At 36.2% G+C, this 18,558-nt stretch overlaps 1 protein-coding gene across 1 annotated transcript in view; it reads left to right on the top strand.

The window, feature by feature from the left end:
• LOC106062678 (acidic mammalian chitinase-like) overlaps window positions 1-12,383 on the top strand; it is a 38,838-nt gene extending 26,455 nt beyond the window's left edge. Inside the window, exons 7-10 of the mRNA XM_056006858.1 lie at window positions 1,051-1,212; window positions 3,617-3,757; window positions 9,666-9,790; window positions 12,269-12,383. Of these exons, the coding sequence (XP_055862833.1) occupies window positions 1,051-1,212; window positions 3,617-3,757; window positions 9,666-9,790; window positions 12,269-12,272 (432 nt within the window). The 3' untranslated portion in view covers window positions 12,273-12,383. The remainder of the gene's footprint in view (window positions 1-1,050; window positions 1,213-3,616; window positions 3,758-9,665; window positions 9,791-12,268) is intronic.
• The last annotated feature ends 6,175 nt before the right edge of the window (window positions 12,384-18,558 follow it).

Here is an 18,558-nt window from a genome sequence, read left to right as displayed (position 1 = left end):
ATGACTTTTAAGTAAGAGAAGTTTCATCTTTGTTGGAATTTTTTAAATGTATAGCGTTCTCGTGTGGCGTCTGCCTACAAAGGTATAGATTTTTTTAAGAAAACATGTTAAAACGCGGTTTTTCTGAACTTTCTCAAGACAGAACAGTCGAGCAGTTTACAGCCATCGACCTAAACAGTGTGATTGTCAAAAGAGTTGAGCCGAAGTCTCTTCGAACTGGAGGCATTTAAGCCTGCTTGAACAAACCGTTCTGTCTGGAAGAGGTCCAAGTCAATGTCCATGTATTGCTATTTCCGATATATCCGGCACTCCGAGCGCATGGACTAGAATGCATGGCCGAAGGCCGAGTACACCGGGAACCCCCGCCATTTCCCTATGTTGTACCAAGCTAACCGTGCAGGACTCGCCATTTGTGTAACGGTCCCTTGAGAAACGGTGCATGGATTATCGACAGGGACGTGGAAGCTCTCTTTCAACTCCGCACCGTGCAACGGTGAAGCTCTCGCATTCCCTTGGACACTTCCACAAGAGTTTTGTTTTGCTATTCATTTAGCCTAATCACTTCCTCTAGTAATCGTTTCCAACTGGGTGCCACGTTGAGGCAGACATGACTTGGTGCGACAGTTCAGTACTGAATACAGTCCGTACAGTAAAGTCCAGGAAGAGCTCAGGACGAGACGCAATAGTAGAGAGGTAAGGTTATCTTCGGTGAAGCAACATTTGTCATGTCGATTTGTTACGCATTAAAAAAAATTATACAATTCGGAATCCGCATTGTTAAGTTCTTGAGCTAGTTGTGTCATGCTGTCATTGTCTGCGGAGATCTAGATAGTGAGGCGTAGCAACACAATCCCGTCGACAACTTTTTCTTCGATCACTCGTATCTTTCCAATGTAAAGAAGTAGGATTGCGATTGTTGGGAGTATGTATTTTATATCTGTTGATATTCGTTACGAAAATATTGAATCCTACCTCTGTATCTATATTGTTACGAAACGGGGGTCTGCATCTGGGATGACGCCCTCTGTGATCTTTTCTTTTTCATTCCAGGATTACGTCACTAATCACGTGATCTCTAAAGGGTGTCCAAAAGAAAAACTTCTCATTGCAATAATTCCTTTTGTTCTGCTTTATGTTGAGAATCTGTTTCCTGATTCTCATCCCAGACACGGAACACTATTTCATTTCTCAAATAATGTACGGTATCAACAAGTAAGTATACATATCCAACCCAAAGAGTTTAATTTTTGATGTTACTTTTTTAACAAAGACAACTTTGAAACAAAAGAAACAAATGGGATATTTTTAGCAATTATTTTGTTTCTTTCTATGACCAATTCAATCTTGAATTTATTTCACTGAGTTTTCGAAAATTGATACTGCTTTTAATAGGCTGGACACCTACTCTATATTCCGTAAAATGTTTTCTCACTGCAAAAACATTGTCATGATTGGTGTCATTATACATTCGCAATCAGTTAATATTTAGTCATTAATAAATGTACAGAATTCCGACGGGCATTCAAACACTAACTCAATCAAGTAATATAGAGCATCATGGTCCATTTAGTCAAGTCAAAAGTCTGCCAAAGAAAATACATTTCGTTTGCTCTTCAAAAAGAAGCTAAAAGATCACGATTCTCAAGAACTAAGAAAAACATTTTTTTAAATACTTTTTAAAAAAAAAAAAGCTTTTATTCAGTGTAATCGTATCAATTAGTTTAGATAAGTCATGTGATTAAGTTTGTACTAGCTCTAGACTAACAATAATGAATCTGTGCTATTAAAAATATTTTTACCAATTGTTTTTGTTTAGCGCAATTACATTCTTTTAGCTTTCCCAATGCGATAAGATCCTGTCACTTGTCTGTACCACTTGGGAAAAGGAAGGGCAAGTATCTAAAAGACACTCGGATAGCTCAGTCGGTAGAGCATCAGACTTTATATCTAACGGTCAGAAGTTCAAGTCCCATAATCGGACAAAAAGCTTATTTATTTATATTTTTTTTCCTCACAATTTAATTTTAGTAATTTGATCAACATAAAAGTTGAAACAGAATTTATAACCTCAATCCAAGATGAGTTTTAACACTAGATTAAAAAGTTGATTGTGTTTACAAACATCTGAGAGCCTTTCAAATATTTCTATTAAAAGCTAAAATAAATAAGAAAACTCATATACATGTATATTAAATTTATATGGAGGTGTGGGAAGCGACTTAGTTTATCGAACTCACTGGTCAAAACTATGTGTATGGGAGGTGTAGCGTTATAGTTCGGGAGGGCGATATAGGTCAGGCCATTCTAATTAAACGTAACAAATACTAGAATACAATAACCAAAACGTTTTGGGGGGGGGGGGGGGGTTGAAATGCGGGTCAGTTTTATTGTAAGTGCAAAAAACAAAATAATAAAGGTGAGGGGAACAACTCAACGGGCGAAGCTGAGGGGGGAATATGCTGGTATCAATATATGGCATTTTACGTCTCGACTAATGATGCTATCCCTTTGCAACTTCTTGTGTGACTAAAGAGGCCAATCCTTGATACACAGCTGCGGTCACAGGTTGGGCATATGTAATCACCAGGCGCCGTTGCATTATCACCCTTCTTTCTACTACTGTTGTGTGTTGTGTTCAAGTTCAATATAGGTGTATGTACACAAGTAAAATGTTATCATGAACTTTTTGAACAAAACACTAGTGTAGTACTGACTCTTGAAAAAAAAAAGCAAAGCGTCGGACTGTCACTTGTCTCTCGCTTGTCCTTTCCTTCTGAACTTGAGCTCTCCTATGACAGACTTCCTTGTGGTTACATCAGAATCTATTGAGCTAATAAAACAAATTATTCGCCATAGTTTTACTCATTGATACAGCAGCAGCACGCACACACACTCCATAACAATTAAAAGGAGCGTTTGTGTTTTTACACAAACTCCGTAGCGGCTCCAAAAGAGTGCCGCCATGTGCCATCTGCTTGGTAAGCAAATCAGGTAAAGAAGCGGCAAGCTTCCACATTTTCGGCACGAACTCAGAAGCCACGAAATACAATCAATCACAAGCCTAACTTTCTCCATACTAAATAGACATTTAATCAAACCAGCCCTTAGCCCCTGTCCCCTATGTCCGGAGCTCTTGCCACGCCGTCCCCCTCAACTTGTTATTTTTTCTAATTTATCTATCTCTCATAGTATCTTTTAATGGAGGTAGAAACATTATTCTAAAAGAGTCAAAATCAACTAAAATATCAATCAATTTAAGCATAATTACAAGCCTAGAACTAACTTGTACGTGCCTAATTCATGGTTATTGCAAATATTTTCAGAAAAAGTTCATGTAAAACCACACCGATTCAACGCACTAGCGGATCCAGAACTTTTGAGGGGGGGGGGGGATTTTTTTTCCAAACTTTAACCTTAACGCCTAGTAAACCCTAACGCGCGCGCACACACAAGGGACGGGGGTCAGTCGAGGGGGTGGGTCGATCGCCAGGGATTCAACGTAAACACATGGGCGCAGTCATTTGCAAATCTAAACATGTAGTTTTATGACGATTGGTTGGTTATTTTTTTAGATAAACTCTAATTAAACAGCAAATCTTGTCACTTTGTTTTTTAGCTATGTCAAGATTATCTTTCTTCTGCCAAAAAATTCCGACTGTTTGATAGCACTCCATATGCTGCAGGAAGAGCTGTTATAAGCCATAGAACAAGAGATTATATACTTCACTACGATGATGTTGTCAGCGTAAAAAAGAAGGTAATGTCACTTCCAAACAATCTTTTTTTACTCTCCACATTGTAATCCTTCAGAATGGGTTATTTTGCCATATTGTAATCCTTCATAATAGGTTATGTTGCCATATTGTAATCCTTCAGAATGGGTTATGTTGCCATATTGTAATCTTTCAGAATGGGTTATGTTGCCATATTAAAATCCTTCAGAATGGGTTATGTTGCCATATTAAAATCCTTCAGAATGGGTTATGTTGCCATATTAAAATCCTTCAGAATGGGTTATGTTGCCATATTGTAATCCTTCAGAATGGGTTATGTTGCCATATTGTAATCCTTCAGAATGGGTTATGTTACCATATTGTAATCCTTCAGAATGGATTATGTTGCCATATTAAAATCCTTCAGAATGGGTTATGTTGGTCAGACTATATAAACGCTACTCGTCGACTAGGAAACATGGATGGCTCCCAGGTCGTGCGGTTTGCGCGCTAGACTTGTCGTTCGGATTTATCGACGGTCGAGGGTTCAAATCCTGCCCGCTCCCATCCCCCGTCGTCCTGCAGGAGGTTTGGACTAGGAAGTAAACTATCTTCAACTCTGAAGGAACATCCGAAACATGTAAAACATTTTACAAACAAACAAACATAAAAATGTTCAAGATGTATGTATGTAGTCACTCTGTGAACTCTTTATGTTGTGTCTGTTCTATTCATGAGAATGTTTTTGTTGTTTTTTTTACCTAAGAACCAACAAATCCCCATAAGTATCAATAAAGCCAGTCGTAGTCTTTGTTTTAAATACAATTTATTTAGGTACGTGCTGTTTTAATACAGGACATTAGCATGCTCTAATTCTAGATGAAATCAGTTGTTGTTTTTTTAATGGTGCAGGCACTGTTTCTAGATGAAATCAGTTTTCTATATGGTACAAGCACTAATTCTGGAGGCGCGGTGGGTGAGTGGCAAAGAGCTTGGCTTCCAACCCGGGGTCCCGGGTTCGAATCCTGGTGAAGACTATGGTTTTTACTTTCGGAATCTATAGGGCGTCTCTGAGTCCACCCACCTCTAATGGCTACCTGACATTAGTTGGGGAAAAGTAAAGGCGGTTGGTCGTTGTGCTGGCCACATGACACCCTCGTAAACCATGGCCCACAGTAACAGATGACCTTTACATCATCTTCCCCATAGACCACAAGGCCTGAAAAGAAAACTTTACTTTTACAAACACTAATTCTAGATGAAATCATGTTTCACAATGGTACTGGCACTAATGGTATAAAAAAACATTTTGCCGCCAGTCTTCTGGTTGTTTGGGCATTAAGGATTTTTAGGCTAGTAAAATTTGTTGATTAACAAAAAAAATTTACATCTTGTGTGACCAAAGACGTCCCTACAATGCTTTGCAAATTTTCCAACTTTTTATCGTGTTGCAACTTGTCTTGTACGCTTTCAGACGTCCTTTCAGAAATGTAGATTATTTCGTTCTAAACCTCCGGCAGCAGACGGCAGATGATGACGCGGTACCATCATGTCGACAGTCCGGAGCATGTACCACGTGATAAGGCAGCCAATCGTTTGTTACTGGAGACAACCATTAGAACGTTTACCATCTGAAGAGCTGATTGTTAGAACAAGTTACACAAGAATGCGCATTCATTTTAAAGTGTCTCGATATTAGACGACTAACCAAGCGAACTGGTTTATAAGTTTACTAGCCGACCCGCGGCGTAGCATACGCCGCCATTTAATGACGAGTGAACACTTCCTGAAGCCACAGTTATCCGAATAGGGTGGGTTTGGGCAAACTGCTGTGAGTGAATAAAACAATGAGACAGACCCGTTAGCAAAGCGAAGAAGGCGGGCCAGAGAAGCGTACGGGGACAAACAAAGACGGCAGCAATGAGAGACACGTTAGCAAACCAAACCAGCCGGAATGGAAGAGAACAATGGAAAGGGAACGTGGCTCAGAAGACTGTAGGAGATACCAAAGCGACTGAGGATACTTGAGCGACTGAAGTACACTCTGCTGTGGGTATACATTGTTGCGCATGCCTGGAGAGCGAGGGAGGGCTAGGGTGCGGGCGGGAGGGGGCATGGTTGGGCGACGTAGGGAATTATAGATACAGAAAAGATTACTTGTTCCCCACCCCCTCTTTTTTTCTGAGCCGCGCTCTCTGTTCTCGCGGAAGTAACTCTAGTCCGACTTGCAGAAATAAAAGAGTAAACTTTCCATGACTTTTTCATCGAGGATTAGAGTCGGCGTGCGTGCGTGGTGTCCCGCGTGGTTGGGCGACGTAGATATACAGATTACAGTTCATTGCACTCGGAAATTTGAAAATTATGTTCAGCAGTCTGATAGTCTAGATGCGTAAAGAGGCTATTTTAGCCACTGACATTGTTTGCTTATTTTTGGATCCGCAACATTTTGTTTTATTTTATGGAGGAGACTGAGCTTAGTTAGTCATTTCCACGAAAAGTATATTTCTTATGGAAACGTTTCTGATTTGGACAGTCAGTGAGGGAAAAGGATTACTAGTAAGAAAATGATAAAAAAAAAAGAAAGATGGCGAGTGGGAGACACACTGAGAAAGAGAGAAAGAAAGAGAGAGAGAGAGAGAGAGAGAAACAAAGAACAAATATTAAAAAGATCGGTGAGAAGAGAAAAGGACTATTAATATTTGGTGTGATTCTGAAGTAACGTGTACATTGCTTGTGTTCAGGAAGAAAACAGTAAGAAAAAATATGAAGGTGCCTGCTCTAAGTTTGTTTGAAAACACAAACTCTCTTTAAATCTTTGTAATTTTGGAGCTTTTTTTGTTAATAACTTTAACATTTTGATGCATCATTAGCAATCCATTGCATTTAAAATCTTAATACTCGTCACACTTGTAATAGTTCAAATTCAATTTAAAATAAAAACCGTCTACTGTTAGACACCTTATTTATATAGGTTAGTTATTTTAGTTATTTAGCGACGCACCATAGTAGACGCATATTGAACGGGACTAGTGACGTTTGGGATATGTTGGGTTAGAGACCGGAAAATCAGTTAGCGATAGAACATTCCAGGGTAACGACGTGTTTAGTGACAGAGACTTCTACTGTGGCCCTTTTATCATAATAAATACATGTTGAATAGTTCATCATCGTTCGACTACATCTCTACATTTGTTAAAACAGGTGTTGTATGGTTCTTGTTTGTGTTGTTGGTCAACTACACGTAATACACCCGAACAATTACACCCAAACGATTGCAGAGTAATTGGTTGACTTCAAGACAGCCTGAACTAGCAACATCACAGTGGCGACCCCGAACCTCGAAGCCGGACCCTGATGAAGACGAACATCGAACCGGACCTCGAAGCAGAACGTTTACTCAGGTGAGGGTCGTGCACTCGAAGTTATAAGATTTCATCGGAGTACGGCTGAACACAGCAGCATCACAGAGTGACTTTGTTCTAGATCTACATACAGTCATCGCCTGTTTGATCGCACGTTCGACGAGCCGTTAACTCAGGGTGACCTTCGTCAGGACAGTAATCATCGCAACGTCTGGTCTGCTTAACCAGTATATTATCAAAGCCTGATCTTCATATGCTGAATCGACCTACAACCAGAGAAACCGTTCGTTCATAACGGGTGAGAGATCGTTAGTGAACCTGTTGGACATATTTTTTCTTCGTCATAGGAGCCACATTGAGTATCAAGTTTTACCTCGTCAGTTTCGAGAAGGACAGTTTGCCCGCTGTCAGAAGTATTGTGAGTACTACAAGTTTGGTAGCTAACTAAATCGAAATCGCTCTGTCGTCTTACCCTTGGAGAGATTCTTGTGGAGCAGTTTGCTCATTGAACCGGTTGCTTGCCACGTTTATAACGGTCACTGTGTTTAACCTTTGGAAGGTTAGTGAAGTAATCTTTATCAGTACTGAACATTGATCTATCTAGTATTCGTCGGTCTAGACCATACCTAGACTTGTTAGCAGTGAAGTTGTGGAAACAGCTACATCCACTTAATTTCGTTGAAAACCGTTAGTCGTATAACGGAACGTCGTCGGAGGTGACCTTGGTCTCACCTAGTCTACATTGGACAGTTTGGTCTAGTGAAGCAGAGTACAACAGCAAACTTCGTCGTACTACCAGAGTAGCAGCAGAAGCAGTGAACTATTTTAGAGAACCGTTATTCGTCAGCCCAGATCAAGTCATCGTCGAGAAAGTCGTTATTCGTCAGCCCAGATCAAGTCATCGTCAAGAAAGCCGTTATTCGTCAGCCCAGATCAAGTCATCGTCAAGAAATTCATTATTCGTCAGTCGTCCAGATCAAGTTGCCGTCAAGAGACTGTTATTTGTCAGTAGTCATCTACACAAGTCAAGTCATCGCCAGAAGAACCGTTAACCTATTCGTCAGTAACTGTGTACACAAAGTCGTCGGAACTACACATACGGTCATCAACAGTCGTCGAAGAAACTGGAACATTTTGCTGTGGCATATCAGGACATCTGTGGCATTACGTGGGATACTGGTAGCACCGGAGAGCAGAGTCAGAACTGGAAGAGAGGCAGTGGAATTTGTTGTGATCTAACATATTCGGGAGTCCGAACAAAGGGATCTTTCTTATCAAAAGCTAAGTGCCATTTTTCTTATTAGTATATGTTTAGATTGCCCTTAGAAATAGATTTTGTCTAAATTTGGTACGTTAGCCTGAGTAAAATCAGGTGGTGCGCCTTAAAACCCGTCGGGGTAGAAGACGTAATTTAGATGAAAAGCTATATTATATATTTAGGATTGTAATTTGTTTTGTTTGTGTAAACGTCATATCCGTTGTTGCCTGGTTACTTCGTGACGTTATCATTGTGTGCCATATTGTCACATCCCAACCCATAGTGATAGTCTCATTTAATTATTTCATTTGTTTATATTATTTTAAATTATTTATTTTTATTAATTTAATTAGATCTGTATTTTTTTTTTTTTTCACTTAATGATAGAAAGTGCGGGTAGGATTCTTTTACTGTGAATCAGACTAAAATAATTTTAGTTTGAGCGGTTAAAATCAATTATGATTTTGCCATGAGAATAATGCCGAAACTGGCTATGTAGTCAAACACTGTCGTCTGGCTAAATATAGATCTGCAAATTTTGTACATCTCTTTGGTACAATTTAATTATCTAGACTCTACTTTGAAATATTATTAAGTTGAAGATGAATGAAGGTAGTACATTCTAAATATATAATAATCCAATGGAGAAATTTTGTATAGAGAATAAAATATTATTTAGACAAACAAGTAAGGATAACAAGAAAATAAAACAACTTGTCTTACCACAGAAATATTGGAAAGATGTTTTAATCATGACACATGATAATAATTTAGCAGCACATAGGGGAGTAAAGAAATGTTATAGGAATTTGTCAAAACAAGTATTTTGGCCCAAAATGAAAGCAACAATCAACAAATACATAAACTCATGTGACATATGTCAAAAGAGATCTAACAAAAGCCTAGTGAATAAAGCACCTATTCAAGAAATGGATGAACCTACAGCACCATTTCAGAAAGTATCTATTGATTTAATAGGTCCTTTAATTCAAACTGAAAATAATAACAAATACATTCTAACAGTAATAGACATGTTTAGTAGATATCCAGAGGCAATCCCATTATCAAATACAAGTGCAGAAAATATCATTAATGCCATAACTCAAAAAGTAATTACAAGACATGGTATACCTAAAATTATATTGAGTGATCAGGGATCTCAGTTTAAGTCAGAACAATTTAAGAAATGGACTAAACAATACAATATACAACACATATACAAAGGGGGGGAGGAATCTGTTAGACACCTTATTTATATAGGTTAGCAACATCACACTACAAATAACGTTTTGCAACAAGTTGATTCTAATCCATTAATATCCTCATTAATAGGTTGATTACATAAATGAAAAAGGTCTTGCTGGTATCGTCGTATGGGAATTCATTTACGATGATTCTATGGGTATATGTTTTGATGTAAGAGTCCCTCTTCTAAAGGCGGCTAACGAGAAATGCAGGTAAATCAGAACAAAGCCTTTTAAAGGGAGGATTTGGATAGAGGATTGAAACTAAGAAAAAATATTTATATCTACATTATCAGTGTCTTTCCAAGTGTTGAGGCAGAGCAGTGCTTCTATCTATCTATCTATCTATCTATCTATCTATCTATCTATCTATCTATCTATCTATTTATCATCTACTTATCTATCTATATGTATATGTACCTCTCTCTATATATAATCTATCTGTCTATCCATTTATCCATCCATCCACCCGTCTATCTATTTATAAATCTATCTACCTATCCTCCTACAAACCTAACTACCATTTAGAAGTTACATGTTTCTTTAAGAATAAGACAATTACACCCTACGTAAATCTGTCATTTGATAGACAAGCATGTGAATTAAAAACGTATAGTTACCCCTCTCTTTCTCTCTCTCTCTCTCTCTCTTATCAAACCAAGATCTAGAATAAAAAAGTAAAGTAACCCTTTCAGACATTCTGCAAATGATGTAAAGGTCACCTGTTTTGGGGGTAGGCCGTCGGTTAACGAGGTTGTGTGTGTGTTCAGCACAACGAAAACAGCCTTAACTTTTCAAACCTCAAGTCAGGTATCCTTTAGAGCTGGGTGGACTCTGCGGAGTCCTAAGAATCCCGAAATTCAAAAGCCCAGTCTTCATCGAAATTTGGAGAGACAATGTCATTGTCTTTGTTCAAACTCTGTTTAAAGCAAATCATTTCTATTTGAAGGAGAGTACATTCGTGTTCAGAGTGGAATTTGTAGAATTTGGACATGAAGATGCCAGGTCTGGGTTAGGGTTAGTCTGGGAATGTTCCAGTCTCCGGATTTAAATGTCTTATGACTTTAAGGCAGCGGTTATCAACCTTTTTAGTACCGCTACCCCTTTTTGCAGTTGGTCACTATGCTGCGACCCCCAACCGTAATTTTTTTTTGGTTGGGGGGGGGGGGGTTCATCGAAATCAAAATGTAAGTAACTTATATGAATTGCCAAAGCTGTTATTTTAATCAAGAAACAATAAATATTTCTGCTAATTGCTAAATAACAAATAAATGAGGTTGTACCTTTATGAATTGTTTACTTTTCAATTGCGTATTCACTATATTCATGATTTTATAATTATGTGACAATTTGGAAAACATTGTAATAAACTCCAGCAATTGAGTCATACATTGCTACAAAAGCGTTGCGAAATTTGTAAAAAAAAAAAAGGCCACAACGTCATTTCGATGGTTGAGCTTTGTTTCTGTTTGACTAGATCAGGAAGTAGAGGGGCAGTCTTTGCAAGATCAGAACAAATGTCATCTTCTGCATCAAATATACTTGTGTATTTAACAAGTTTAAAAATACTTTTTTCGCAAAGATTTGATGTTGGAAATTTAACTCGATGTTGTAGTTCACATACATCGTTAAAGAGCGCTTCAACCTTCGATTTTGTTTTCTTATTTAAAACTACAAAAAAAAAATCGTTTTCGAACTTGACCTCAGCTAACTTGAGTGTGAAATAACAGAAACATTTTTGGATTCATTAAATTCATTAAAACGCTTTGAAAACAATCGAATGTTTATTTAAACACTCGAATTTACAAAATTCAAAGGGCTAACGTTTCCGTGTGGAAATGACTAATGTTCGTCGATGAGTTAAATATGTCTCGATGACTTTTGGGTGACTCATTCTGTACCAAAAGTTGAGTACCCTAACAAGCATACTTTGAGCAGCATATTTGCAGACACTACAAATATTTTTGGACGAGATTTTATTTTTTTCCAGAAAAAGTAACGTCTGTATTATATAAGATAAGATAAGAATTACCATTATTGTCAGATACATCAAGTGCTGTAGTAGACATTTCAACAGGTTTTTTAAGTAAATAAGTTGTTTTTTTTAAATGTGTACAATATCGTTTTTTCTAGAAGAAAAATATATTTTTCTGATGGTCCTAGTCGACCCCTGGTAAATCGCCAAACGACCCCCAAGGGGGTCGCGACTCACAGGTTGAGAACCCCTGCTTTAAGGTGTCTTTTCATTTTCGTCTAATACAGGAACTATAACTGCTTGATATTTTTATATGAAAACAAGCACAATATTTTTTTTATCCTTTTGAAAAACAAAGCCTATCTAAGGGGGATAACACAAAAATCACTGCCATATATCTCAATACTGCTCTTTTTTTTCTGTATAAAAATGTATTAATCATTATCACTAATTGATTAATTGATTTTTTTATTGATTCATTTATTGTAATTGACTATGAATAATTATGCCAAATTTCCACTTGATCCGAGAATAGGAAGTAGGAAAAATAACGTGTACAAAACGTAATAAGGAAAATAACTCAAAATATAGGCCTATAGCTACATCTCTCATTAAGTAGACTTTTTTTTTTTCGATTTATTCAAAATAATTAATTAACAATAATTAATGAACTGTCTTTTTTGTTAATTGATTCATTTATATATATATATATATAGGTAAATGAAAGATTATCAGAATTGAGATTATCACTGTACCAGTAATATTAAAAAAAACATCTTTTGCACAAGAACAGGGCACTACTACTGGCCTGCAGACATTGTCAATATTTTCCAATTAGTATGTTTGAATAAAAAAAAAATTATATCTTACTTGATGTTATTTGTTAATATTTTTCATACAATTTAAAGATTTTATTTACTTTTTTGGCCTTTTTTCATTTTTTCAAAGCTTATATCAACTCTCTGTCTGGTTAAAAGTTTGTTCACGTTATTTCTCCCACACCCAATCTCGGATCAAGCTGAAATTTTTCACAATTAGGCTATTTCTTTTACCTGACAACACAAGAATCAATGAAAAAAAATAACCAATTGATAATTTAACTATTAGCAATAAATTATTTAGTTTTTAAAGACTGAAATGGTGGTATAAGCTGAATTAGTCCCCTTTATAAGTCGTCTTCTGAGTCTTAGGGAAAACAACATGAAAAACAGGACGAGATTATAGAAACAATAGGTAACTAGGGGGCCTATATAATCTTCAATGTTCATAAGCTCTCCACCAGCAGAGTGGTAACCATGTTGGCTTGAGAATGCGACAACAAACGTTCGCGGAAGATATTGAGACTTGGCACCAGCGAAATTTGTCCTTGTGGAGTGTCGCTAGAGAATCCCGATCATATCCTTTTAAACCGCATACTTAACTGAGAGACATTGTACCCAAAACACTCCTATTGAAGAAAAACTGTATGGAGAGCTGCCTGAACTGGAAGCTACTGGGCAATTCACGTCAGATAATGGACTAGTCATTTAAACCCTTCAACATAAGAAATAAGAACGCAGAATATTAATAAGAAGAAAACTGTTGTGGATATCTATGCTGCAATAATTGAAATGTTATCTGCAACATCTAGTTTGATTGACAGGTAGATTTAGGAAGAAGAAGTAACTACCACTAAAAGACGATGTCTACCTTCAAACAATGATGTTACAATCACTAATTCGAAATGCCCTCATCTCTATTTACTGGCGATTTGTCCGTGTTCTCCTCTTTTAATTTATTGAATTGATGCTTACAATCGTTTTAGAATTCGTTTTATAATAGTTTAACCAGAATAATGCCCCTATGTTTGTATGCACAAATGTAAATGTATATTAACTATGTAAAAGATTCTAGAAATAAACAAGGTTATAAAGACAGTTCGTGTGGAAACCCAAACTCAAAATCTACACCCGAAGTGGTCCACCCAGGCAGGTAAAAAGGCAGGTTTCAATATTTTCAGAAAGAATACCAGAATGAAATTCTATCAAATGCAAATGACAGAGGGTAAAGGGTCAATCTCTTATTCAAAGCCTCAAGGATACCTCAGCTTTTTAGCTTTTGACTTCAGTTGTCGAGCTGTTTACATCCTAGGAATCCTTGGGCTTTTGCCTCTTTTCTTTGCCTCTTTTTTGGGCTATTGGCCTCTTGGGCTTTTTTTAAACAAAAAGTTGCATATTATATTAGTAAGCGTACAAATTAAATAGTTACATTTTAAAATACAATGATAGTAGACATGGCAATGCAAATAATTACATTTGAGTTATCTTAATGTTTTAACGTTTTAAAGTGCTTTGTAGGTCCTATATGTCGTTATTTTTTTTCCAATAGCATATAATGAATATTTTTAAATTTAAGGTACTTCGAATATATGTAGTGAGAATGTCAACAATAGGTAATTAAATAGAAACAATCAAAAAATTGAAAGTAGAAACTTAAATGATATTAAAAAATTAAAACATTTTACACATCGTAGTCACATTTTTTCCCCACTTTACATTGCTTATGGTTGTTTCCCTTGTGCTTTGCTACATTACCCCAGTTCTTTATATTAACTTCTATCCAACGTGCATACACATCTATATGTTTACACACTTATGCGAACATAAGCGTTTAAACATTTATATTGTTTCTTCTATTGTCCCCCTTCATATGACAATTTTTTATTTCCTTCCTTGAGATTCGGAAAACTACTTCCTCATCATCAAGGTGGAAATCCTGTCTGCTAGAGTCAGTATCTAGGGAGTTTCTGTTTTGTGACAATTTCTCTGTGGCTTTTTTTTTTTTTTTTTTGGTCACAGGGGCCATTTAGAGTCGTATAGTAGGTTATTTTATATGTATCTATCTATCTATATATATATATGTAAATATATTATTATATATTCTTTTTTTTTTCTTGAATATTTTCCCCTTTTTTTTCTCCTTTTTCTTTTTTTTTCCCCTCTTCCCCTCTTTAATATATTATTTCTCTGTAGACTGCACAAGCATGCGCAATATTGACAATGGTGATGGAGAATTTTTTTGCAACATTAGTAAAAACTTTGACATATGTGAAAAAAAAATGAAACTAAATACTAATTTAGTAACAATTTGATTCAAAAGTTTGTTGAGATATGAGGTTATGTTGAGGCTCAAGAACAACAGAAGAAGAACAATGTCGGTATAGAAAGTAACAGTCTGCAAGGTAGTAAAAAATAATATATTTGTGTTTAGACTGCACAGGTATACACAATAAGGATAGTGTTTTTTTTTTTTTTTTTTTTTTGCAGTATTCGTAAAGAAACCACATAATTGTAAAAAAAATCCTTTAGTTAAGAGTTCCATAGCTCTGACTGGTCTCCGTAGTTCACACTCACGATAATATGAAAAACTACTTATCAATTGTTGCTTTAAATTATTTTCCACTTATATGCGTACTAAATAGATTTTTTCTCTTTAACAAAATAGGAAACGAAATGTAGTAGTTAGTATGACAAAACTTACTTATATTAGCAATGCAATTGTAGAAAAAAAGATTGACAAAAATCTGAAACCGTTTGCATAAATGTTTTAAAAATATGGTAAATAGTCACCTCCTATACTAAATAGCCTCCCCTGTTTATTACTATTAATAGTGAATTGTTGTAAAAAGGATGTACTTTTATGAAAAAAAAATTCTTGCATACTTGATTTACAAAAAATACAAATAATGAAAATTTAGATTTTTCGCTTTAAGAAAATAAAAAGTAGCCTTTTCATCAGAACTTTGAATGGTCTAAAATATTATGATGTCGGATTTTCACTTTTCTAGTTTACGAGATTTAAACTGGACGGACGGACAGACCACACAAAACTAATAGCGTCTTTTCCCCTTTCGGGAGACGCTAAAAATCACCCTTTGGGTCAGGATTTTGTGATTTTACCATCACAAAAGAGATACAAGACACCGATAGCAAAAAAAAATAGACACAAAAACTCTTTTGTTCTCCTGGAAATCAAATCATTAAATAGAAACTATTTGATATAAACCTTTCGCATGTGAATTATGAGTGAGTCTGGTGTGAATGTATATTTTGGTTTTCTATAATTATAATGTTTTATTTGTTGTAATGCACAAATTGAAAGACAAATTGCCTTATGGATAATAAATATTATTCAGTGGCGTACCTAAGGGGGGTTGAGGGGGGGGGGGGGAGAATTTTAAAATCCGAAATTTATTTGTAAATACATAAATTAATATATTTGATTGACAAATAGTGTCAACTGGTGTCTTTTTTTCAACATTTATGGATTGAATTATCACTAGGACTAAACCTAGATCTAGGTCTATCAGTAAGTTGACTTTGTTGACATTTTAAAAATATTTTTTCCCACAGAGATCAAAGTTTTTTTTAAAGTTTGTTTTACATTTTAAACTTTGTTGCCACGAATAAAACTGCGTGATATACAGCGAATTCCAGGTATCTTGTTACCTTTACTAATAATAGATCTAAATGTCGAGTATTTTATGGCTACACTAATTAACCTTGAAGCAAAATGTACAGAATCGAGTATAACAGATCCAAAAGTTATTGTTAATAATGCTAGAATAGTCCATTATTCGGGTTTGGCGTCTATAATTTCAGAATTAAACTTCACACTCGAGTTATTTCCCCTCTATTCATCTTTCCCATATGTATTTTATGTCCTATGATCTTTCCTCAATCTAATGGAAACTCTCTTTTTATTTCCATCTAATCTTTTTGCTTTCGCACAAAACATAAACAAAAACCAATGACGTAATATCATATAATATTAGCACATCCTTCCTTTTGAAGTTATTATCACACCCTTCCTTTTAAAGTTCTTAAGAGTGATATCTACTAGCAGGGCCGGCCCTAGCATTTGCAGGGCCCTTTGCGAAACGGATCGCGCGGGGCCTAGTCTGGGTAGGGATAAACATAATGTCAAATTTTTTTTTTGAATAAGAAAATAGGCCTACTTTCGTCTTTGCAATCAATTTTTATCAAATGAAAGCTCGCAATGCCACTTTTTATTTATTGGCACCCCAAAATGTCAATTTCGTCTATTCTTCAGGAGATTTGAATAAATTCAAAAAAAGTTCAGGACTTTATCGAATATTTAGCCTTTTCATGAGATTTCCTGGAGGCCCTGGAAAATCAGGAGGTCGCGAAAACCCTGTTATTTTATATACGTTATAATGGTTTAATTTAATAATGTACACTTAGAATTAGCGCGGGGCCTATGAAAGCGCAGGGCCCTCTGCGACCTCATAGGCTGCAGTGGCCTAAGGACGGCCCTGTCTACTAGGAACTTTAACAATTCGTCCACTTCTGGTTGTCTTGACTGGCACAACAAGTTCTCTAGACGTTGGTCTATAACTGTCTGTTTCGTTTGTTCCAACAGTTTGCAGTTCATTATCTTCATCCGTATCATAGTACCCAGAGATGTCTTCATCGAAACTTATTCAAAAAGCGTTGATTTCTTCTGTATGTTTTTCCATCGTTTGTCTTTATGATGTAAGATCTGGGTGCTGAATGTTTTTTTATGACAACTGCTTTCTGCCATGTTTGACCTAGACGAACTCTCCGACAGAAGAATATTTAGGTAGTCTTGCTTTTGCATCGTATTTCACTTTGCTTTTCATCTGTCGTTCGTTGAGTAATGTCTCTGCATTTTCAGCTGCCGATGGTTTCAATAGTTTGGGATCAGTTGGAATGATTCCCTGACTCATCAGCAGTTGTGATGGTGAATACGGCAGTCCACTTATCGGAGTATTTCTATACTCGAGCATAAAGAAATATGGATCTTTCCCACTTTTGTATGCTTTGAATACTTTTGCTTTCGCACAAAACATTAAAAACTAACAATGACGTAATATCATATAATATTAGCACAGAATCTTCTTCATGCAGTGGAAAATTAAGAATTTTTTGCCTATCTGGAATTCTGGTCAAAGAAAGCTCCTGCGCCCAATTAATATAGTTCAGAAGAAACTACACATTTCTGGACTGCATATACGGGAAGCTGCTAAAGAAATTAGTACCCTTTCATGCTTTCTGCAAAATGATGAGAAACTGACAAAAACCCAATCCATCAAAAAAGCAAAAGAAGGTAGTTAATACTATGGAATCCCTGTAATAAAAACAACCATAAGAAAGAAAAGACTTGATTGGAAGTTGAGTTCTAATGTAGGACTGTCAATAGAACTGCAATTCAAACGTGTTGCGACAGAAGTGCTGGACATATTTGATATGGAGGTGAAGGGCAGATTCCAAAGGCTGGAAAGGATACCTTTGGTTTCTTCTTGAACCAAGACACCTGTTAGATGAAGACACGCTTATAACTGTGCTACTTTTCCTGTTTGTATGTTAAAATAAATGGAAAGTCGCTTTTTCAATGATGTCATTGATGCACGAGCACTTTTCATCAACAAACCAGTAATACAATCACCAATAGACATATTGAGGAAACAGGCTTCATATGGGAATTACGTGTGCTCAAACTTTGCAACCTCCTCCGAATACCGCTAACTCAGGCCACTTCCATTACGTCTTGGAGAGATCATTCTCAAAGCTCAAGTTCATTAAAAACTATCTCAGGAGCACAATGACGCAAGAAAGGCTTATCATGGCTTTAATGTAAGTGAAGTCACAAATACTAGAAAGTGTCGATGTAGATGATGTTATAGATGTCTTTGCTGCACATAATGCACGATGTGAAATGATATCAATTGAGATTTGTCACTTGTGCATTATTTAACTAATAAACAACGGTATTATTCATTATAAGACTCTTAATGATTATTTTTTGTTAAGTTTACTGATATATTTTTGCGTACATTATCTCATGTCATATGTCGAATGTCAAAATGCAAGGGGTCCACAAAGAGGTCAATCCCCCCGGCCCCCAAATCCCTAGTTACGTCCCTGATATTATTATTATTAAAAATATGTTCTTTAAAACAAATTAGAAACGACCAAAAAAACAT

The sequence above is a fragment of the Biomphalaria glabrata genome, chromosome 12 (assembly GCF_947242115.1).
Source record: "Biomphalaria glabrata chromosome 12, xgBioGlab47.1, whole genome shotgun sequence".
NCBI classification, from domain to species: domain Eukaryota; kingdom Metazoa; phylum Mollusca; class Gastropoda; family Planorbidae; genus Biomphalaria; species Biomphalaria glabrata.
The sequence above is the reverse complement of the archived record's forward strand: the minus strand, read 5'-3'. Positions and strand labels throughout refer to the sequence as shown.